General features: G+C 38.1%; 1 protein-coding gene across 1 annotated transcript in view; it reads left to right on the top strand.

The window, feature by feature from the left end:
- Positions 1-25,667, top strand: part of LOC149278299 (sorting nexin-29-like) — a 181,406-nt gene that overhangs the window by 54,843 nt on the left and 100,896 nt on the right. The window contains exon 15 of the mRNA XM_089502141.1: positions 11,599-11,702. Coding sequence (XP_089358267.1) covers positions 11,599-11,702 — 104 coding nt within the window. The remainder of the gene's footprint in view (positions 1-11,598; positions 11,703-25,667) is intronic.

Here is a 25,667-nt window from a genome sequence, read left to right as displayed (position 1 = left end):
TTCACAGATGGTGTCTGGGCTGATGGGTGAAGATCACCGAACCAGCCACAGACTTGCTTACTCTACGTAGACACTCAATGATGTACGAACATATATTGTTATTAAATCTGTAGAACTGAACATATACACCAGAGGTATCCGTTATGTAGTTAACTGCAGGGACACAATAGTAGTGTGATACTTTTAAGAAACAGTTATCCGCCCTTATCTTGTTTCTAAGCAATTATCAAAGGGCAGAAATGTAAGAATGTAAAAAATGCTTACATTTGTATTCTTCTAAATAGTGCTGCAAAACCATTTGCCAATACGTGATGATGTGTTTTGAAGAGAACAACTAATAATTGCGGAAAAGGCTGGATATATAAGAGTTTGAAGGAAAGTAACAACGATTTGGCACTTCTAGTCTGCCTATTTTTCCTAATGGAAAGACTCGGCTCTTAATCCGGGAGTTCCATCTAACATCTTGTGGACGCGTTAGCTTGATTTTTACACGTTATTTTAATAGCTGCTGCTGCAAAATCATGGAAGTATTTGGCAATTTCAACAACATTACTCTTCATTCCTGGAACAGAGAAGTCTTTTGGCTAGGAGGTACATCAAATGAGCACGGCAACCATATGTAATTCGCTTGGTAGTCTCTTCATGTTGTTCTAAATTTCTTCTGATTTTGGACACATTTGCAGCATTTTCTGTGACCAAACTACGTACCAGACATTTGAATTGTTTGACATGTTAGAACTTTTGCTGCTACGTCTACGTACGCTGCTGCGTGTGCATTTTTTTTGAAGTATGAATTGTTTTTGCAAGGAATACATTCCCTTCTTTTATACCATTTTTGCTGCGAAAGAGTGCATGTTTTCTCAGCTTGGATGTATTGAATTAGTTTACCAATAATTTAAATATTGCAATAAATTGCAACATACAGCCTCATGCTACATAACTAAGGTTAAATAGAAAGCTATCTTTAGTTAAAAAAAGAAATGTGGTTTAAATAAATAAAAAAAATCATTGATTTTAATCCACTCTGCCTTAATCAGTCCTTAGTCTTTTCTTAGATTCAGAATAGCTTTATGCATATCCCATGTACCTTTAAAGTCCCTCACTATATTAAGGAAATTCTTACGGTCCACCTAGAGATGTCAAATTGTGTAAAGTTATTTAGCAGCTAATAATTTTAACATGCCTTTCAACATTTCACTGGCGACTCTTGAGCAAATTGCATTTAAATAGAGGAGGAGGATGAGGAAGGCATTATGGATGGGGACAGAGAGAAATGTACTAAGGTGAATGAGAGAAGAATTATAGGCAGTTGAGGTTAAGATGGTTAAATAAGGAAAAATTGATGGAAAAAAGTTTATTGGCACAGAATGAGGAATTATAGGTGCAAGGACCAACGAGCAAGATAAGAAAAAGGAACCGTGGGTGAAGAATGCATTAGGGGGCAGAAAAAAAGTCCCCCCAAGCTGCTTTGCTCAAACCCTCCTAACCAGTTTGACCTGAATCGTGTTTATAGGGAGAAATCCATTTTATGTTTCAAGAGTTACAGTGTACAAGAGTATATGTACAATCTTGTTCCTTCTTTTTGCCCAGGAGAACTAGTCATACGATGCCAGCTTGTTGTGTGCATGTGAGACCTTTGTGCCCATCTGAAAAGCAATACATTATTTATTGTTACATTCTAACCAAATGTTTCATATGCAGTGTCAGTGGAATATCCAAAGATTGTACTAACACACACAGCCGTTCAAAAGAACTACAAAAATAAGAGCAAAAAATATATTGGTTTATAGAATTTGTAGTACTCAGTATATCAGAGTATGTATATTTGGCTATGGGGTCCAAAGAAAACCCACTACTACTTTAATATATAAGTAATAATATATTGAAATCAGTAATACCAATTATGATGTTAATTGTAAAATGGATCCACAGGGTGTGAGGTTAGCTCAGGACAAGGAACTAATTATGTTAGTTTTGCCCGCACGCTGCGGAACTCATATGTGCTGAGATTTTAAGTATGAAAACTTGTTTAACATGATTAACATGAACATGAATGTTCCCATCCCAGAACCCTTTGTACGCATTCAACATTGTATCTTGTGTGCACTTTCTAACAGTAGCAAATCTTTATCATAACTTAGGGATATGTTGCAGGCTACGGGGAAAAAAAAAGACGGTATTCAAGTCAAGTATCCCTCAAATCCAGGGGAAAAAATGTCAAACATACAAATCCGTCAAAACTAGTTTATGAAACAGCTTCTTCTTTGAATGGCGTCTTTTGGGCCTTTATGAAATGAGCTCTTTGCCACTTAACCCATGAGGCGCCAGAAAAGTGAGCAAAGAATCGCTAAGCTGTACACAGTAGAACCCTCTGGGTCTGATTGGGTTAATTATGGAACCCTAGGGGCTGGTGGGTGCCAGTTATCGTAAGTTTGCGGCATCAGAATGATTAATTTGAAAGTAATGAGTAATCTTCCATGCAAAAAAGAATTCTGAATAACAGAATGTACAGCTTAGAATATTGCATATTAATGGAGAACTGAAACCATTGCATGACTGATTCCATATTCTTTACACTTTTTTTTTTACACTTATGACTGACATCTAGTAATTAATCACAGGTGAAATATTTTCCGAATTGAATAAGAAAAGACTTCTATAGCAGTGTGATGAATCGGTCCTGTAAATTTATTCCTGTTGCTGTGTAACGGGGAACACTCAAAAATTAATTAACGTCATTGACAGAGCCTTTACAGAAAATGTAATCAGAAACCATCTAACTTAGAATACGTCTTCTTACATGTGATGGAGCCCTTCTGAATTATTAAGGAACACAATGTCACTATTAAACATTAATAACTAGTACCTCAAATATATACAAACACAATAGTAATCTTTTTGGTTAATAAGTAACTGGACATGGTTTTGAGTACCTGTGATCTAATTCTCACCATTCTTCCCTGCGACGTGAAAGGTTTTATTCACTAAAGTGGGGCCGATACAAGAATTTGCAAGAGAGTTGTGACTCCACTATTCATTATGAAGGGCCAACCCCAGTGAGCTTCTGCTCCAGGTAAAGCTTCTCTGGTCCTGAATATTTCTTCAAAGCCTCCTAACCCATTGATTTATGCATTATACAGGGCCTGCTAAGCCCTTCGCACTGGAATGTTCAAGCTTGTTAGAATGTTCAAAATTGTTCTTCCTTTGCCTGTGCTTTAGAAAAATGCCAAATCTTGTAACCTGAATAAACCCGGATGAGCTGGAGACTCTAGAGAGTCGCAAACTTGAGCTAACCCAGATAGAAACTACTTTACAGTAAACATCATAGGACACAGTATTCTTCATTCAGATGTATGGGATCCGTAGTACCTTCCTAAAGTACTTTACGCTGGCATTGCCTCAGTAGGTGGTAGCACTCCACACCAAAACAGTTTGTATAGCTGGAAAATGAACAAGAAGAAAAAGTCCCTGGTTAAAAGTGGGAACATGCCCTGTGTTCCTGCAATCTAAGTAATCGTTTCAGCGAGAAATTCTGCTGGGTTTCTTTCTCAGCAGCTTCCTTAGGTAGACAGAAGCATCAAGCCACACATTCCTTATGGATTACATATGAGTTACATACAGGCGTACCCCGCTTTAAGGACCTTCACTTTAAGGACACCTGCGAGTAAGGACATGGTTACAGTGCAACCATTCCCCTGCTTACAATGCAAACATTATTCTAGGTCATCTAATTTAACTCTCCAGCTCTTCTAGACGTGTAAGGGTTACATTTCTTACTGTTCCAACTGAATTATATTTTCAAATCTAGTTTTATACATGGAATCACTTATAGGAAATGAGATCATTATTTCATTTACGTGCTTGATTAAACACCACCAGACAAATTGTTTTAATGTTCCTACACAAAAGTCTAACCAAGCAGTAAAACCACCTATATTAGATTGTTCTTGAAAATGTCTCGTAGCACAATAGTATGCTAAATTAATAATTGCCTGAAATATGATTAACTAAATCAACCTGCCTCATTTGCCAGAGCTTTTTTAATTTTATTATGGCCTGCCCACTGTAATACAGTTGTTAAAAAAAAAAAAAAAAAAAAAAATCTGAAGCCTGGCATAATAATGCATGAAATTAACAAAAAATAATATATGTAAAAAAAAATAGAAAAGAAATGAAACAAAGAAAATGAGACTGCATTTTATTTGTGTGTAACCTAGATTAGCAAAAGTAGTACCAATGGTGGTATGATTCGCATACAGACACCAATGTTTGCACCTTTTCTAGGGTAATCAAATCGAGGGTCCTGTATATATGTCCGCCTGCTAAAGCTCAGCAGAGGTTGGGTGATTCAGCAGGACAGTAACCGAAAACATCACCGTAAATCTACTACAGAGTGGTTTAAAAAAATAAAATGGCCTTTTGGAGTGACCCAGTCAGAGCCCAGAACAAACCCATTGGAGGTGTTGTGGAAAGACCTTGACAGAGCCGTCCACACGGCACCCTAGGACTATGGCTGGGCTTAAACGCTGTACAGGTCCGATCTGCAGCTGCCAGAAGCTTTTGCTTGAGATTATTGCTGCCAAAGAAGGTTCAATCAGTTATTAAATCCAAGAGTTCACTTACTTTTCCCACCAACACTGTGACCGTTTAATGCGTGTGTTAGATAAAGACATGAATTTTCACCATTGTTTGTGTGTTCTTATCTTACGAGCAATTAATGCAGAAAACCAGGTAATTCCAAAGGGTTCATTTACTTTTTCTTGCCACTGTATGTTGGTCAGTGATTATTCTTCAGGCTTGGTCATTGTATTCCTTAAAAAAAAAAACTTTTAACCTTTTTTAAAATTAAAGTATGTGGGCACCAAGGATACAGAACATTTTACTTAACTATCTCTCCACGTGAATTGAACAGTAAGATTATTACTAATCATGCAGACCTCTGAATATTCTATTTTAATGGACTTCTCTTATATAGTAAGTCACATAGTAATTGCCTTCCCTATAATCAGAAGATACATGGGAATACATTTTATGAATTCACTTCCACCCCTGTAGTGCTGGCTCTCCATTTTATCTGACAAAGCAGTAGGTTGCTGATTGTCAACATAGCCTTAGTAATTGTGCCTTCTATCAAAGGTAGGAATCCAAAGCTAGATTTTCTTTCCAGTTTAAAACCTGTTTTTATTGCCCTGGTTTTAATTTACTCTGTTCAACTAAAAAGAGTTTTTAAAATCTGGATGGTTTGCTATTCAGAGGAGCATCTCAAAAACCAAGATAAAAACCAAGAAGGGAATAGGGACTGCTTGGGATGTATTTTACAGATTTTCTGTGGAATTACAAACTGGATTGACTGGGTGGGTATAACACTCAGCATAGAAATTGAAACCCAGATGCAGAGATAGGATAATGACAGGAGGGATCAGGAATAGCAGAAACAAATTGGGTCTGGTACCGTGGAGCAGGATCATCTAGCTCAAGCCAAATTAGAGAACCCGAAGCAAAGTCAAAGGAGCAAGCTGGGCTTGGTAACATGGAGCAGGACCATGAAAACCAAGCCAACTCAGAAGAAAAAAGCAGTGAAACAGGAAAAAGCTGGGTCTGGTACCGTGGAGCCAGATCATATGGATCAAGACAAATCCGAAGACAAAAGCAGCATAAGCAAGACTAGGCCAACTCAGGTACCATGGAGCAAGCCGGGTCTGGTATCATGGAACAGGACCATCAGCCACAAGCAAAATCAGAAGACAAAAGCATAGTGAGCCGAGTCTGGTACTGTGGAACGGTACATAAAAACAACACGGTGCAATGTCCAACTGAAGGGCAGGAGTTTAAATACCCAGCAGGAAATGAGGTCACGAGGAGGTAAATAAAGAGAAAAATTTAAAAAGCGATGTCATCTGTGTTCAGGCGATGTTGCTAGTGCAATGCTCTAGATTGCAGGGCCTACACACCTGTTGTTTCTGTAAGTCATCTTGTTCTGTTATATACTAATTATGTCATGTCTACTATTTGTACAGAGGTACAGAATCTGATGGTGATATATAAATCAATACATAAAAATACTTAGTCACAAGGCTGTCTACAATAATGAAAGTCTAGAAGCGTGCCTCCTTGCGAATGGAGGTCAACAGTGGATCAGAGAAGTAGCGGGTTGTCACAGGATCTCCCCTGTAGCCAGCCCATTAAGCATCAGCACACCAGGGGGCCTAATCACCCAAAAGGGCAATCTGACCCCTGGTTTTGCAGCAGGGGTACTATCTTGAACCTTGTCAGCGTAGGCCAGGCTAGCCTTATGACGGATGTGCTTAGCTAGCCTTACCTGATCTCCTTTTTAACTAGCGTCCTGCAGGCTGAGCACCTATTGATGGCCTCATGGTCACATTGGCAGGTAGCATGCCCATTTTAATTAACTTTTAGCTCCTTGTAAAGCATGCCATGATATTCTTATTATCCTTTTTTATTGTTCGCTGACGTTCAGCTTTTACCGTTCAGATGCAGAGAATTGTTTCTTTGTAGCAATTGACTTGTGAGCTGGTTCTGGGCCAGTAAGCAGGATTCTGGCAGCGGAGTGTTTCACATATATTTAACGCAATCTATAACACCATTGAATGTGTCTGATACAATTTAATTTGAAACGCTCTGTCAATCACTCACATTTATTTTTGAGACGCTTTGATAATGTTAGCCTGGATGTTATTCACGTAGATAGATTAAAGCATTTGAGAAAACATAAAAAAATAAATAAAGTGAATATATTTTTAGGGCTGAAGTATTTTGACAGATGGATGGTGTTTCTGTGAATTAGAATTAGACAATGCATCATGCACCTGTGCTTCTTAGCCCAGCCACGATCCACAAAACATTCTACAGCTTGATATATCCAACTGGCACTCCTAATAGCGGCGGCGGTGGCTAAAGAGAACAATGCGGTGTATGCTTAAAAAGATCAAGGGCTGAATACCATGTTAGTTCCATTAGCATTGGCTTGAATTTACTTGACAGGGGAGCGATTCTTTAGAGTCGCAATTAAGCCTTAAAAACAGAATTGAATGTTTAAGCAGTTTGATCTCCAGAGTCTTTATGCGCTGCCTAAAATGTTAAAGTAACTTGTTTTAACAGCGAAGTGTAATTAAACATTCTTTAATTTTGTTTACTCATTTAAAATACAAATCTTATTTGTTTTATTTGTACAGACAGGCAGAATTCCATTTAATTCCTAAAACATTTTATCAAGATTTACAACAAATAAGTATTTTTTTTAATTTTGATTTCATAGGCCTATAATACGTCATTCGGTATAAACCAGATATTGACTTTACCTTGTGAAGAGAGCTGCCAATTAAAAGAGGACATGATAAACATTAGAATCTAATTTGAACGCTACTATAAGCAGCTTATAAATATTAATTCTGTACATTTTGTTTGTCTTTACTATGATGCTATGTTGGTGTAAGATACCGTTGGTGGTGGTGGTGGCGGTGGTCACTGATTCCTTTTTATATAGAGTGAAGTCACTAGGTTGACCTTAGTTGTTTGCCGCATATGACAATGGGCTAGTCGGGGAGATTGAAATAGTTTTTTGACACTGGTCCATTAATTAAGAGGTCTCTGATGGCTAAGATGTAGTTTATTTTCTATGCTGCATAAGGCTGAGCACTAGGGTATGATTCTACATCCTGGCTCCTAGCCTGAAGGAGAAAACTAGTAAAAGAGAAGGACCCCCTTGGCATTGTGGGGCTGGGGTCCTGCCCTGGGTAAAGCCTTGCGCAGCGACCATGCATAAGTATACCATTTCAGGATGCTTCTGTGAGAATAACTTTCTTAGTATGATTTTTTTTAGCCGCTGGTTCATCTCCAGGACAAGCAAGATGTTGAGGAAGCACCAATATATTTCGAGTTAATAAGCACAGTCATTTTTTAAAGATACAACCTGAATTCTAAATTTATATATACGCTTTCTTGAGTATCGGCGTGCGTAATCCTTCCACATTTGGCTTCTGTAATTTATTTCTGAGTAGGTGCAGTACTGGCCCAGGTTTTCAGCTGAAGAATTGTGAAACTAGATTTTTCTTACAAGAGCATCTGGCTTGTTGGCAGTGCATGTGATTGCGTTGGCAACTTGGAAGAGCTCCCAGCTCTGTACAGTTTGTAAGGACTGTCTGGTCTTCTTGGATACAGTTTCCGCTTAACACCTTCACCCCATAGATCCAATCTTATAAGTTTATTATAAGTTAACCCATAGTGTTATGAGTAATAGAATTATAGTTTGACCAGTGTATGGGGTGTTGGTTATGACATGCCTATACTAATAGTATGTCTTTCATGCTTATTTTTGTTTCTTCTGATGGAGTAAAGTCTGTCACTTAAGGATAACAGCAGTGCCTTTAACCTCATAATACATACAGAAATCTTTTATTTTTTATTTATACAGTCCCTGAGTTAGGAATGCCTGCTACATTTATGGAAAGCAACTAGACCAAAAAAAACCCATTATGTCAGGGCAAAGTTTCTTATTAGCGATATTGGGGAGCAAAACACACAGACTAACTCCAGGAGGCCAGCAAACCCATAGAAATATCTGCTGAGAGGCTTTGCTCCAGGGAAACCGCGAATACAACCTTTTAGGTTGAGAGTCCATTAACTAATGTAGGAGTTTATGCTAGAATGGAGCCCTTAACTTAAATCTCCTTGGCACATTGTGCTCTTTTTAAAAACATTTTTGGGTTTTATTCCCTACCGTTTATTCGTTTTTATGCATTATATTTTGTGGTTCTTGTCTTTTTTCCACGTTAATGAGAAAAAGTTCTTGTTTTTTGTTAGTATTAAAGGTTATGTGGAAAAGTTTTATTACTTCATTTGTGACCTTTACAACTTTTGAAAACATCTTTTTGCAACTTCTTGCTCCTATGTGGCAATACAATGGTGTCGGGAGTCATTAATCTAAATACCCTGCAGCACTGTTTTCATTGTACATTTTCCTTTATAGAAGAAACAATGTATTATAGAAAATCTTCTTGTGACCCATGCTATAATTAGTACTATATAGCCTGATGCAGTGGCATATTCTGGACTAGGCTGACTAAACCCTAGCCTACGGTGGCGGGTCCAGACGGGCGGCAGCCCCTCCACATAACAGGAAGCCTGATTGCCCCATTGGGTGATCATGCCCCTTGTAACGACACTATTCAATTGGTTGGTTAAAAGGAAGATCTCTGTTTCCTTCCATGCCATGCTTCCTTTAAAAGTGTAGCACTGGGATATGATGCCATATCCTGACTCCCAGTAGAAAGGACAATGGCGCAGTGGGGGCGGCCTAGGGTAAGTCCTAGGGCATAGCTGCAGATACATACCCACTGGCTTGATGGAGATTAGGCTGGGTTATCCAAAGGTTTGGGGTAATCTAGATGTAGCCACACTTTCATCTGTGTTTGCAATAACCCATATGCTAGAACAGATCATAGAGGATAACTAATGGATAAGAGCTTCTGAAAATGAAGCTTTAAATAATTCAGGTACACACACACTTATTCATGCCAAAAGATGTGTAGCTGACAAGTTCACTTTAAGAAGTTACAGCACGTAGTATGTGCAATTCATTCTACTGTGAATAGACCTTAGTTGTTTTGAATTAAGACTTGACAACCATGAAAAGTGATCTTGGTTTTGCCAGATGGCTTCAGATTACTAGAACATGAAGAACATCTATATTTTACTCTTAAATAGTTGTCGTTCCAGAGAAGGACGACTCTTTGGGTATGGAACCTGACTGATGTGTGCCATTAAATGTCAAGGAAACTGCCAGTTTGTCAAACGTGGATATATAAATATTCTCTTTCTATTCTCAGGCTCTGGTCTTCACAATAAAGTGCCAAAAAATAGGCTCCTCACGTTTTTCTTCGCTAGTGTCTTGCAATGGGTATTTAATTGATTGTAGACAACATTTTCTAGGTTTTCTTCCCTTAAGCAAACATTAATTGAAACGAGAGCAGAGCTAAAATATTATGTAGCCTCAGGTCATCATATAGACTGTAGTTCAGCTGCTATACAGGTTAACCTTAATGATTGGGGAAAGGTGTTCAATTTTGTATATTAACTGAAATAACTGAAATGTTTTATTCTGAATCTGAATTAAAAAAATTTAAATTAACTATAGCTTTTAGGACTGGAAAAAAAAAAAAATACGATTGGCAATAACCAGTGGAATGACCCGCTGGTTGGTCCTTGCATTGGTTCCTATGGTGTTTAAGATCTATGAGATCTCAATATGATTAATTTGGGGCTGCAACTAACTATTATTTTCATAATCGATTAGTTGGCCGATTATTTTTTCTATTCATCTGATTAAAAAAAACAATATGCAAATGTTTGCATTATTTAAAATAATTTAATGAACAAACTGGGTGTTAAAAACAAACAGCAGAATAAAAAACGTAAAGTTGACATTAATATGTGTCATTTCTCTAATCGCCTTCTTATTTTACTATGACATAATAAAAGCTATATTTTAAGGTACAAGAACCCAACCACAATATTTCTCAAACCAGGTTTTAATACCTGAAAAAGTTTTACTAGTAAACATTGACATGTAAATTTTTTTTCATATTTCATAAAAACTATGATTGAGAAAAATGCATTTCTTGTATTTAGTTATGAACATTTGACCCCAGGCTTGCCACTCTGCCCCCTGATATGCCTTATACCCCAAATATGCCACTCTGCCCCACAGATATGCCCTCTGCCCCACAGATATGCCTTATACTCCACAACATGCCTTATCACCCCCCGATATGCCTTATGCCCCCCAGATATGCCACTTTACCCCCCTAGACTTACCAATGCATCCCCAGACTTGCCCCTTCTCTCCAGACTCCCTGGTGTCTAGTGGAGGCAGCCGGTGGACATCTGCGCGATGCGCGTAGACAAGGTCATGTCACGTCGGCGCTCCGTCATAGATGCCCCGGCGGAAGTGTCGGCAGCAGCGGAGGATGTCTATGTGGATCTCTCAAACGTCCACCAGCTGTCAGAGAGGAGGATCCTGGTCCTCTGCAATGATACGGGGGATCTGGATCTCATAGTCAGACCTCATGTTTACAACGATTTTCACTTTTGATTATTATCAATTTTATCTATAAGTTGTTGCAGCACTAGTTTAATTTACTTTTCTGGTTATTATTTGATTGACTAGGTGGCACCCTGTAATATAAGGAAGTTTCTCATTACTGAGATGGTGGCATATATGGGGAACAGGCTCCCAGCAGAAGTGGAAGAGGCTAATACAGTGATGGAATTTATACATGAGAAAGGCATATGACTCCTGATGGGCTGAAGGCCTCTCATCTGCCATGAAACTCTAGGATCCGTGAATTGTGTTTTTTGTTGCTTTTTTTAAGTGGCGGGTGTTCCTCCATATTTATTTATGTGAAAGGTCATATAAAAACCATACTATATTTTTTCTAATGAGATAGGTTGTAGTTGTGTTTTTTGTTGCTTTTTTTAAGTGGCGGGTGTTCCTCCTTATTTATTTATGTGAAATGTCTTATACAAACCATACTATATTTTTTTCTAATGAGATATGTTGTATATTTTATATGTTAACAGCAATTCCAAGCCTGCGAAATACAGATGGAGAAGCACTTCCGGACGTAAAGCCTGTGGTAGACAACGATGAACTTGCCAACTCTTACGAAAGAAAGCTGATCGAGGTAAAATTTCCCAAATTCTTTTTTTTTTTGTCTCTATCACATTGTTGCAGAATTGCAAAGCACATACCCTTTAAGCATCCATCTTTTTAAATCCCAAACTTTTATAACCCTTTGATTTGTCTCTAGAAACACAAAATGTTTGCTTATGATAAGCACTGTGTTCTATGATGCTTAAACTTACAATAATGTGTATAATTAAAATATATTGCTCTCACAAATATTTGTACAGCTCTACCAAGCCTCTTACTGTACCGATTTGAAATATTGAAAATGCATGTTCTTCTTAAACATTTTTTAAAAAATAAGTGTGAATCGGTGTCCTCAAGTTTATATAAACTGAGTATGTAGAGGAAACTAACCTGTTGGAACTTTCGGCCTCCTCTCGTGTTGGATATTAAAAAAAGAGCAAAAACTGTATTTATTTTTGTTTAGTGACAAGCAGTAAATTAGGTGGGAAATCAATATACTTTTTTTTTTTTCTTTTTTTATCACCTGCTCTGCTTTATCTCATGGGTTGTCTGGCAACTGCATGAGCTTCTATTAGATATGAGACAGTGGAGGTGATAAACACGTACTGAAATCAGTTGGGGGCCTTGCAGATCAAATGTTTTCCAAAACCAATGCTGAGGATATGAGACGGGAAGTGTGGTGATTTAGAGATGGATACAAAAAAAAAACATGTCTTGCCCTTCTGCAGTATTAATCTGGCCAGTAACCTCTGAAACAACAATTTATCGTCTATATTCCATAATGGAAGGGGAATCCCTTTTTGCAGCATGGTATTCAGTACAGGAAAGTTTAGTATCCTGCCTCTTAATTTCCTTCACAGCAGTTGACAGAAAATCACATTTTTTTTTCAGATTTTAATATAAGTTTTTGGTTTGGTTAAATCGGCTAAAGTGAATCTATTATAGTAAAGGTAAGAAAAAAGTGACAGATCACCAACCACTCCAACTGTTGGCACCCAGCTACAGGGTGTAGTGAGATGACTTTGTGCTGCTCCAGTGGAAGACTTCCATTGATTGATAGCTTGTTGGGAGATCATAGGATCTCTCCAAGCGATCCATGATCCTCTCTGCTCTCAGGTGCTTCATGGGACACTGCCCAAAAATCTGGACTTTCCTGTAATGACGAAAAACTTGGGAGGTTTGTTATTCTGCAGTAATGCTAGTTAAAATGATACAGTCTTAACAAGACCATTTTAACAACGATTTGAGCCTCCTAATTTGTGCTTTTCAAATCCCAACTGTATGTAAAAATTATTATTTTCTTTTCCTACTGTAAATTAGTAAATATAGATTTCACACAATTAACCCAATACTGCACAGAGCCAAGCTGTGTTAAGGTTTAACACTACAGCCAGCCCAGCTTTCCTATTTAAGTTATTTTTCATTCGGTATGACCAAATTAGACAGGGTGCCGAATTAATTTTAATTGGTTACCCTTAGAAACTTCATATTCGTGCTATGGACAGCATCATGGATACCGAGGATAAATCTATACTTTCTTGCTCTTACAAGGAAACATCCTGGTTAATAATGCAAAGAGACATGGAAACTGAAGATAATGTCGTTTTCTTTCACAGAAGCATAATTTACTTATAAGTAGCCTAATGGAATATTCAGAAAGCAGAACAGTTTTAGTTTGCACACTCACAGACTCCCAGTCAAGACAGCATCAGTCTGCTCTTTCATCTTGAGCAGCTGGGAGATCCACTGTAAAAAATGGCCTTCTCCTATGGCCGCACATATCAGAGATCCCCATTTACACTCAGATTTGATGTAGGCAATTAGTAAGAGATTTGGTATTCAAAATCTGCTTATAAAATGACCATTAAGATATGTAATTGGTATCTATTCAAATATGAGCATCTGACTATTGGAAAAGTGTTATTTTTCAGTTTAGGTTGGCCTTTCAACTGAAGGTCATTCCATTCCTTTTAGAAGAAGTACAGTACAACACATTTTATCCTGTACAGGACATAATCATAGACTGTCACAAAACAGTGACTAGTTTAGGTAACTCCAGCGTGTTTTACACTTGTGAGAGCGGGAAGTATTGGACTTGTGTACTGGGTGGGTCACGTATACATGATATGCCTTGAGCACTACAGCTGTATCTAATTCATGTTTTAAAAGTAACATAGGAGACGTTAGGTTAGCGACAGTTGACAGTTTAGCACAACCACCTACAACGGCCGGTTTTCAGTGCTGATAATCGCGATGTAGCCTATTAAACAAACATGGCAGAAAACTATGGTTTTTGTGATGCAAAAACGACAGCTATCAACATAGGAAAAGATGTAAAGTTATATAAGCTCTTTTGACTTCAGAGGTGTCTTTATCCGCTCTCCTTTCATCTGATGAAGAGACCTCTGTGTTCTGAAAGCTTGTGGAACATTAGATCTTGTTCTCAAAAAAATATCAACTTTAACTAACAATCTTTCAACCTATTATGTTTTAAATCATAGTATGCTCTTTATTACACCCCATATTTTTATTCCATAATGGATTTGTTTTACTTTTGCTCATTATAAAAGGTTCACCTCTTCTTTTTTTTTTAATGAATATTCATTGAAACTTCGAGCAAGCTACAGAATTTTTAAGAAAGTTTTTTTGCAGTAAACAGTCTGCAAAGAAATATAAATCTACTTTTAATGCTTCGTTTTCTCAAGCGTAGTAAAAAGGAGCTGTTAAAATATGCAGCCCTAAATAATTCAGTATGCATTGGGAAAATTATGAATTCTAAATACTTTCTCGGAAATCTTTTTGACCCAAGCCACTGCTAGAGTAGAAACGCTATGAATTCATATCACTGTTTTGTACAGTTAAATGGCTGGGGGTTAAAATTAAAGATAGTTGTTTTTTTGTTTTTTTGCAGTTTACTGCTGAAGAATATTGGATAGTCTTCTGCTGATAATGACATAATGATAACTGAAGCATTTTGGCCAACAGGGATTAAACCACTAATTTTGATTTCATTTATTTGACAGTTTTTTGTTTTACTGTTTGACAGCAGAGGACAAATGATGGCAGAAAATAAAATATCTTTCATTGGGTTTTACGGCTTCATGCAGGCAATGTCAAATTTAAAGGGTCACAAAGTTCAGGTAATTTCAGGCCAGGCAGTGTTGGCACTCCATTTTATGATCTATCCACATACAATAACTATACCTCAGAGCTTTTAAGGGTAAGCTTCTCAGAGCTCTCTTTCTGGGGGGTGGCCTTAAATTAGGGGGTGGCAAACCTCAGGCAGCCTTTGGTGGAGGGGGAGCAGGGAGAATTGGGGGTGGGCATGTCCACACACTGCTCCCCTGCCTAAAGAAAGAAGGCACTGATCTGGAGACAGAGCCGCCATCAAAAATCATGGGGCCCATTACAGACTCAAAGCCTGGGTCTCCAGGCCCCTCCTGTCATCCTGCCCATCACCCCTCATTATGATCCTCCCATAAGGAAAACTTATGAGAGCAATGTTACTTCAGTGTGACATTGCATACCCTCCTGATGGCAGCTCTGCCTAGGGACACCGGGACCAAGCCAGAGTGTTCACAGGTATGATGATAACCACCTTCCCTATATTTGGTAATACTCCTGATTTTGCTATGTCATGTAGCCATATACAGACAGTCAACATATTTCATGAATAGTTACAGGGAACCGTCACATCTTGTTTTAGGTGTTTTTTTTCCCTCCTGAGTTTCTCTGATTATTCAAAGCAACAGTTATGATGCTCCCTTGTACCAACTAACAATGGATTGATACTCTGGCTCGAGGTATGTTTGTTTTCATTGGTTAGTATCCCAAAATATTGGTCTACATCTGCTTTAAATATATCACTTATGTTAATTGATGAGGCGTGAAATAGCTACATACTCATCTGGGACAATTATTTGTTTCGGACAAGGTTATTGGACAAGTGAAAATGTCAAGCATTAGAATAAGAATCTAGAATAAACACTAAGTAATCAAATAATGTGTAGGTAATAGGATAGCAAACCTAGGCAGCATGGAATCTGTTTTATATTACAAAAAGATATGTGGTTATCTGTTTCCTTTGTTTGTTTAACCACTTCGTACCACATGATAATGAGAATGCCTGCCATTTAGTAAGGCGAGTGCCGTGAGCGACAACAGTGTTCGAATACCAGAATTACTCATAGACAACAATGATTATGGGAACAATCGAAGCTTTATTGTATGGTTAGGGGCAGAGAAGGAGCTACCTCTGGACTTGCTAAGAATCATTCTTCATGCAGGAGAGGAAAAACCCCCTTTTTCAGGAGGAAACCTCTAGGGAACCATGACTTGAAGAACAACCCTTCCATCTGGACACTAAAAGGTTAACTCTGAACCAGCGTAATATATATGAACATGCAGCTTCTATTGTGACATCACAGTAATAGCTGGCAGCAGAGGATGCGTCACACAGCATGTTTAACCCTTCCATGGACAGAGCACTGGATGCCACTCATCACTATTATACATATATTTTATATAAATAAAGTTATGTGATAATTAGAAACTTTGAGTACTGCGTCCCTTCTTAATTTTAGGTGCTGTGTGCGGTTTGAGATACGAGGAATACTGCCTAAAGTTACTTACCTTAAAAGCATAAATGGCATATACAGATTCCCGGGTTGCTGCTAGAATAGCATTGACCAGTAAGTACACAAAACAAAGCAAGAATTCAGCACATACCCAGCCAATACAATTCAAAAAACACCTAAGTCATAAATATTGGGGATTTCATCACACTATATGGCCAGATATTGCTTAACCCACCACTACGTCAAAGTACTCCTACTTTGGCGAATCTTATGTATTTTTTCATGGATATGGCTTACCAAGGAGCTGAATCAGTGGGAGTGCAATGCATTTTAACCCAAAAGAGACCCTCAAGCAAGTTAAAGCCTTCTCTGGACACCATTAATGAGACGCCTGTGTGACAGGAGGGGGTGCTCAACCTAAGGTTTGGTCAGAACCTGCAAATATACCAAAAAAAATATACAGAAAGGAGAGCGCACAACCTAAAAATGATTCTGTTTTAAGCACCGTGATCACAGGAGTTTTAGAAATAGTTGATTCAATATGTACTTGAAGTATGTAATTTTGAATAAATAGATTTTTTTTTAATTTGGAATTTGAGTATAAATAAAAATCACACATATAAATTATTGTAATTTTAATCTTCAAATATTAATTCTCTTGTAAAATCATGGTATCAACAAAGAAAGCATGCAAATGGTTGTAACATTGTATTGTTCTTTTATGTTATGGAATGTTTGATTACCTCATGAATTTTTAATGCAACAACGCTAGAAAATCACTCTGGTGATAATTTGAGAAGCAATTTGGCTCCTTAATTTGCAGGAAATTGCCTAATTATGATTTAATCTTGCCAGTTCTTTTTATTTGTGGAGAAGCTATTTTTAGTTCGTACCTCGTACGAACTGCTGACAGTTTGCTGTAAGGAAAAGAGAGCAAAACTATATAGCGACTATAGTAAATGTACATATATCATAAGTAAATTATATGGCTAGAAAAAAAAAAAAAAAAGACTAGCCACGTCAAGGACAATGGTTTCTCTGCAAAGATGTTGTTTGCGAGGCTGTTCCAAAGTAAACTTCCAAATTACATATAATACTTTTGTTTATGAGATCACAATGTTGGCCTTTAATCCAACCTCCCCCTTCTTATTTTTCTATTTCTTTATTGTATTGTTTAAGCTTAGTAAACATGCACCTCCATGGAGGTGGAGTTAAAAAATGAAACCCCTTGTATTTCTGAGGAACACAGGAGAGCTGCTTGGACTTTCCCACATGTTACAGCTGGTTCCCCAGCCTTTGTTACATGATTGCATGCATTTCATTAGTTTAATTGCTTGAGCCCATGTCAGGATCCGCAGGGATTTGAACCAGCAACCTTGTGGATTCCAGATTACTCGCCTACCACTACTACACCAGGTGGATCTTTGGTTGCTGTTTCCTTCTGCCTCTCCTTGGCCATGTTGTTCCTGTGTGCTCTTGACAAACCTGCCCCTCGTTCGAGCAATTAAGGTCCAATATAAACCAGGTATTATCCTAACCTAAGTGTTAGAGCATTGTGTTCCTGGCCTTGTATACTGCGCTACTGATTTGCTGCATTTGATCTGTCTTCTGTGTTTGTCCTTTGGTACCCCGCTGATCGTGATATTCTGGTTTCTGACCTTTTGCTTGGACTGCGACCATTCTTCGGGTCATCCTTTGTACTGTGCATTGGCCAGCATCCACTACTGCCTGCTGCCTCCTACCATTCTGCTGCCATCTGCCGTGTACCCTGCCAGAGGGCTTCCGGTTTCCTGTCTGTACTGAGCTTGTCACCCCAAGTTTATATCCTGCTCGTGCTCAGAACACATATAGATGGCGCCCAAAATGAAGACTAGGGCTAAAGTGGAGAGCAGCCATGGACTGGATACATTATCAGCCTGTCTACGGCCATGCTCTGAATCCGAACCTGCCCCTGCATCGAGACTCTGATCCAGCATCCAGTGCCCTTACAGCCCTTTTCCTGGCTTAGACTGGGTGATCAGGAAGGGTAGAGAAGGAATTTCAGCAGGAAGTGGACCCAACTAAAATGTGTGTGCTTGTAAAATATTTTTTAATGTCCACATGAGCAGGCATAGATATGGTATGTGTTTTACCATATCTAATTCAGTAATAATGAATTTTAATAATTTTCACTTTAATATAAGTTAATTTAATTTACTACACATAATAAATTATTCTACAGTAACTATTTACTCTTTGTCCTGTCTTGACTGTGCCCCAGAGCACAAAGCAAGGTCCCTAAAAACATGATTGGACCTCAAGAGTGGAAGCTGTTTTAGCTGCAAAGGCGCCAACTCTATATTAACGTCTATGTATTTAGAACACAATGTCATAAAAGTTCCATCAGGTGCCAAGTGTTTGAGAATCAATCCCATGTGCCATGCCCTATTTTGGTTACATGATTGACTAGCAGGTGGCAAATTGTATGAAGAAATCTCTCTGTATGTGTCATTCTGATTATGGACATTTCAGAAGAACATTCTTGTTACCAGTGTTCTGTTAGCGAATTAGTTTAGCCAAGAGGATTTTTTGAAAACCAAATTTGTGCCAAGATTTATTTTGTTTTTCTATTAACGATAAACCAATGCAGCCTGGATATATGCCTGACTATATCTTGTGTTTTAAGGACAGGGTTCTTCTATATGTTTGGTTTAAATGTCAAGCATTGGCAGTACACGTACTGTATACTGTGTATGTCAACATTATATTCCTACATTTACATGTTTTATATATTTGAAACCATATAGATTCACAATTTTCTTTGCAAAGTTTGTTAGCTTAAACAACATTCAATACATTTATATTTATCTACAGGAATATATTTAGGAGAAATACAAGTAGATTTTTCTTTTGAAACTTTGTTTCATTTGGCAATAATCCATTTAATTAGTATATTGTATTATTTATTGGTCCTGTCCAGCAGGTGGTGCTATTAAATCAAATGATTTCTACCTGCTTGGTTCATTGCAGCTCTGATAAAATAGTCCTGTGTAAAATTTATATGGAAGTGGATGTGTTTTGTGTTCCATATAAGAAAATACAAAAATAAGTATTTTGACTGGATTAACCTTGTTTGCCAAAGTGATTCATTGCCCTTTTGAGGTTAAACTTAACGTGAGGTAGCCACAGTTGTAAATATTTAAGTATAGTAACAAAAAAAGGATAAATACAAGTCTTAGAATAGCTATAGCAACATGTATCCATACAGTATAAAAGGATTCTAGTATCTTTGGTTTATGATGACAGTAGCAATCTTTACTAAATAAAAAAACCTTATGACAAATACTTAAAAAGCAAATAAATTGTGGCATTAATTTCAAAACATAAAGTGTAAGACGCTCTCGCATTCCTTGCAGCTCCTAGAAGGATGACCTTAAATGTGCAACTTTCAATTTCCTGTGAAATTACTAGTAATTATTATTTTCCTCCTTTTGGTGGGATTAACCAAACTTTTAATGCCTTGGTTTCAGCTTTAGTGTTTTTTCTTTTAATTACTCAGGTAGGATTCAGGTATACATATTTTCTGGAACTTGAGAATATTACCATACTGTTCTAATTTCATGTTTAGAGTTTTGTTTTCGTTTTGTGTATATATATATACACACACACACACACACACACACACACACACACGTATATCTCAACTGCGTGTATTATGTACTGATATATATACACACACTCTCACTGGCAACTTCATTCTTCGTGGCACACTTTCTACAGGGTGCTGGAAACATTCCTCAGAGATGTTGGTCCATGTGGACATGATGGCATCACAAGTTGCTGCAGATTTGTCGGCTGCACATCCGTGATGCGAATCTCCCGTTCCACCACATCCCAAAGGTGCTCTATTGGATTGAGATCTGGTGACTGTGGAGGCCATTGGAGTTCAGTGGCCTCATTATCATGTTCAGGAAACCAGTTTGAAATGATGTGAGCTTTGTGACATGCTGCATTATCCTGCTGGAAGTAGCCATCAGAGGATGAGTACACTGTGGTCATAAACGGATGGACATGGCCAGCAACAATACATAGGTAGGCAATTGTGTTTAAACGATGCTCAATTGGTACTAAGGGGCCCAAAGTGTGAAAATGTCCCTCACACCACCAGCCTGAACCGTTGATACAAGGCAGGATGGATCCGTGCTTTCATGTTGTTGTTTACGCCAAAGTCTGACCCTGCCATCTGAATGTCGCAGCTGGAATCGAGACTCATCAGACCCGGCTACGTTCTTCCGCTCTTCCATTGTCCAATTTTTGTGAACCTGTGCGAATTGTAGCCACAGTTTCCTGTTCTTAGCTGACAGGAGTGTCACCCGGTTTGGTCTTCTGCTGCTGCAGCCCATCTGCTTCCAGGTTCGACGAGTTGTGCGTTCAGAGATGGTATTCTGCATACCTTGGTTGTAACGAGTGCTTATTTCAGTTACTGTTGCCTTTCTGTCATCTCGAACCAGTCTGCCAATTCTCCTCGGACCTCTGACATCAACAAGTAATTTTCTTCCACACAACTGCTGCTCACTGGATATTTTCTCTTTTTTGGACCATTCTCTGTAAACCTTAGAGATGGTTGTGCGTGAAAATCCAAGTAGATCAGCAGTTTCTGAAATACTCAGAACAGCACACCTGGCACCAACAACCATGCCACATTCAAAGTCACTTAAATCCCCTTTCTTCTCCATTCTGGTGCTCGTCTACATGCTGAAATGCATTGAGTTGCTGCCATGTGATTGGCTGATTAGCTGTTTGTGTTAAGCAATTGAACATGTGTACCCAATAAAAAATATAAAAAAAATAATCTACACATACTAACATACGCCTGTTCATACATACACATTTATACACTGCCCTCACCACACACCCCTGCCTTTACACACACATCTATATATATATATATATATATATACACACACACACACACCAGCTTACAAACACACAAATACCTTACACTGCTCTTACACACACCTGACCATACACATACACTGACCATCTCACACCAACATATGGACACATACACTGCCCCTTTCTCCCCATCTCTTACCTTTCTCATCTTCTATCTTCCATCCAGTTGTGGGAGCGTGAGGTCTGTCATTTCAGACCTCTGCTTTACTGCTCCCTACTGCTCGCCGGGACATGACGTCATCCCTGTGCTCGGCATCAATAGCCGGCGCGTAGTGATTAGGGAGCACGGAAGCCGAGGTCTGGCACTCCCTAATGCTGGGCTAGTTAGAGGGAGGTCGTGATCTCCCCAACCAGCCCTGCTCATCGGGCGCCCGCTGATCAGGGCTAGTTGGGGAGATCACGATCTTGCAGCTACCTCAGCGCGGCCCTGAAGACCGGCCCTGGGGAGGCGGCTTCTCCGCTCGCCCCTCCCCTAGAGATTCCGGTCCGGCTCGGTAAGGATACCCGGCGTATAAGACGACCCCCGACCTTTGATTAGATTTTCACGGGTTAAAAAGTCGTCTTATACGCCGGAAAATACGGTACCGCTGTTCACACATGGGATTGTAAGCTTATTTGAGCAGGGCTCTCCTCCCCTTTTGTTTATGTCCAAATTGTTTTTAATGCACGGCTTGTTATGTCCTGTTTTTTTCATCGTACAGCTCTGTGGAATATGATGGTACTATAAAAGTAATTAAATAAATAATACTTAACAAGTAACAACAAATAACAACAGTAAGGAGTTCTTTGTTGCACCATTAGGTTTAGTATGAGTTGATAGGTGTACACTAAACCAAGAAGGTCAATTAGCATTTTTCTCTCCACCAATTCAAAACCTTCTGCATTTTGTCTGTTTTAGAAAATAATAAATAACCTGGAGAAGCCACAAGAGTTGCTGTAATAGAAATTGGAATCAGGGTCTCCTTCGATCTACACTTTACATTCCATGCAAATTTGGCTGCGATCCCAAAACTAATATGTTCCTTTTTCTGCTTTATTTCACCCCAGAGAACAGGCTGAGTCGTCTTATAGTAACGTAATGAAATTTCTGCAGTGACCTAGTTCATGGTGAATCCCGTAACCAAATTAATTTTCTGTTGACTTTAGAAGAGTGTGTTACCTCTACGAATATATAAGCAGGCAAACAAAGTTATACGAACTTTAAATGATCTGCCAAGTTATCACACAACTGATTTTATTGAAGGCATAATAACTGATGAGTTTGTTAATGGAAAGGAAAAAGGTATAGCTACGGTTTGGCTCTTGATTAATACCCAGCTTAGCTTCACATTTACATGGTATTGCATTGGTATTGCAATAGAAATTCATTATAGGATAATGTAAAGATAATATAGATAGAACAATAGAACAAAATGCCACAACAAAATGGTTTAGTAAACTGGTATTTTGGGGTAAGCTGAAATAAGATGAAAACTCTATTTTTACCTTCTTATCTGTGCTTTATGAAGTTGCAACCATGGCCCTTGTTGGACCTGCATTATTCATAGTTAAATCTGTGATCTAATCTCAGCCTTTTAATTATGCATCATGACCATCTCAGCCTTTCTTGCAGAAGAAATTCACTATGGTTGGCGCTTCACAATGCATAGTTAACTCAGCAAGAGTACGGGTTTTAAATACTATTACTTGCAAAATAAGACTGACTGGTTTATACCTTAAAGCAGGAGTTTACAGCAGAATGTGAATTCACTGTGCATTATAAAGGGCAATACCTGGGATGTTTCTCTGAACTGGCCCTGTATAAAAACATAGTTCAATCAGCGAGGGCACTTTCTAGAAATCTTGCAGAGGAATCACATTGATGTTGGCGCTTCAAACTCGCCCTCTGGCAGTGGGGTCCTCACGGTACCCTTCTGAACGTGCATTAGGATTCTGTGCTGGACGATGGTTAGATGCCTTGCCCATCTTCTTGAACCAGTCAATAGCTTGAACATCCTACATCTACAGCACAGTCTCAGTCTAGTGGGAATAAACGGTTTAGTTATTAGGTATCCATGAGAATACTGTTATTATTTAAGCCGCTGTCTTTTCCTATAGCCATGCATATGAGAAACACAGAGTTTGTACCTTATACTCTCTCCTTTCCGTCTGCCTAATTTTTCAAGCATGCTAGAGTCTAAGTGGCATATATAGTGTGCCACCAGGTTAATTGCTGAACCCAGCGTCAAGATGAGCATACATGCAGCACTGCCTCGTTTGCTTCGCTAATCCCTAAAAGAAATGTGTTTGTCGTTAATTCCCTTTGAAGTTCAAAACAATTTTCAACTACTCATTCGAGGTTTATTAAAGGGACAGTCTACTGCCCCAAACAATCTTACCAAATCAAGATTATTATTAAGTACATAGTAAGAACAGCAGTTCCAAGGCAAAATGTCAGGACAGGAAAGGTGACTTACAATAGTAAATTGTCAATTCCAGGATAAAGTTATAAGGGGGTTATTAACATTAAGTAGAAATTGATGTAGTTGTAACATCATCCAATCGCATCAGAAGGGGTCTGACCTAAAGCTTTCATGAAATAGAATCAATAGCAATCAAATCCAAATCTTCAGGAAGAATGGTATGGGTATATATATATATATATATATATATATATACACACACAAAATATAATCTAAATAATATTAATACACCTTATGAAACAGATCAACCATCTAATGCAAGTTACAAAAATACAAGCTACAAAGAAAAGAAATATATGCGATTAGACTTCTTTCTGTCTTTTTAATGTGAACAACATAACATTATTTGTTGTATCTTGGCCTTTTCTTTAATAATCTCTACCCAAACTTCTGAATCAATAGCAAGTTTGGACAAGCAGTATTCTTCATCATATAATGGTTTCTAAACATAAAGATTTGTATCTTAGAACATTAATAAAGTCTGCTTCTGTAGACCTGATGTTCTTTTTCACAGTGAAAAGTGCCTGGGGTATAGTACGTTGTAAATAAAATGATGCTTTGTCACCATGATAAAATGCCACATATAGAATTTTACACCGTAATTTCAGATAGGATATACCCAATAGGTCAAGATCAGGCCAAACTTTAAAAAAAAAAAAAAAAAAAAAAAGGCCAGTAACTCCTGTTCCACTTTCTGAATGTACCATTGAGACGCAAAACCATTTCCTTACAGTGCTTCTGGTAAATAAGGGATCTTCATAAAGCCCATCCACCACTCCTGCATATATTGGAATAAGGTTTTATAGATGGCCCATATTTTTGCAATGGTTTGGAATTTGGTGAAGATACTGATTACTTTCTGCTCAGTACAGTTTGGAAAAAGTGGAACCGTAACCAGTAAAATTCTAAAGGGACATTTTAGTGTCCCATACAGCCTCACCGACAAACAATGCCTATTTGTAAGTACTCTAGTACTTTGGAAGAGCTGCAGTGGGAAGCCCCCTAAGTGGTCCAGTATTTGGGCCACTTAAATAAATAGGAGCAGTTTTATCAGGCTTCTCTGGTCTCCTTAAAAATAATTCCTGTATCCTATTGTTGACTGAAGTATTTAATATCTTATTATACTGCCGGGCAAAGTCGCACAGTTGGCACATCAGAGCACTTCCACAAAAGGGCAGCGCCTCTGGGCACACACATCTACAGTCACATACACAATATCTTCCCATAAAATGATGGGAGAATGATGGTTTCAGTCCAGTGGCAAGCTAAGAGAAACTATGTAATTACTTGTATTACTACCTGAATGACCCTCGTCATATTATAACTTTTTCCACCTGGGCCAATCATGCTTAAATAAGTGGCTGTGTTAGTGCTCAGGCCACCTGGTAAAGGTTGGCTTGTGAAAGGGAAACCATGTCCTAATCACCATTCCTTGTGGCAAGGAACATAAGCTTTATTTTATTTCCTCTCTTCATAACCATAGCACATATAACATTTTATCATCCATGTAACAAGATATTTTTGAACATGTCCTGCATATTTTTATAGATGCTTCAAAATGTTCCCAACCCAATCTCTAAAAGTAATAAACCAACACTTGCTGTCACAGCAGCCATAAAGTGAGTGACAATGCAATTTATTCCCTAAATAACTTTTTACATTTATAGAACGCTAGTAGATTCTGTTCCACTATGTAATACTTTGATACCAAAAAAGTAAATTTTTTTTTTAAAAGCCACCTAATGATTTACTTAATTTTTTTTAAATAATCTTGCATATTATATTTATAAATACAAATTGTAAATGTGTACTAAGTTTTTTGGTATAATAAGATGCAATATATAATATCAACTCAGTTTTGTCTTGTGACAATAATATTACGTACTTCAATGTCTTAATTGTTAAAACAAGAAGCGTAGACAAGGGGAACCATTTGAAACTGGAATGTCAAAGAATGAAAAATTATCATTGATTGACCTATTTAATTTGGCTTTATAATGTTCAATTATTTTATATATAATA

This window comes from Sceloporus occidentalis, unplaced genomic scaffold, assembly GCF_023333645.1.
Source record: "Sceloporus occidentalis isolate IW3139 unplaced genomic scaffold, rSceOcc1.0.p SCAF_195, whole genome shotgun sequence".
Lineage (NCBI taxonomy): Eukaryota > Metazoa > Chordata > Lepidosauria > Squamata > Phrynosomatidae > Sceloporus > Sceloporus occidentalis.
The sequence above is the reverse complement of the archived record's forward strand: the minus strand, read 5'-3'. Positions and strand labels throughout refer to the sequence as shown.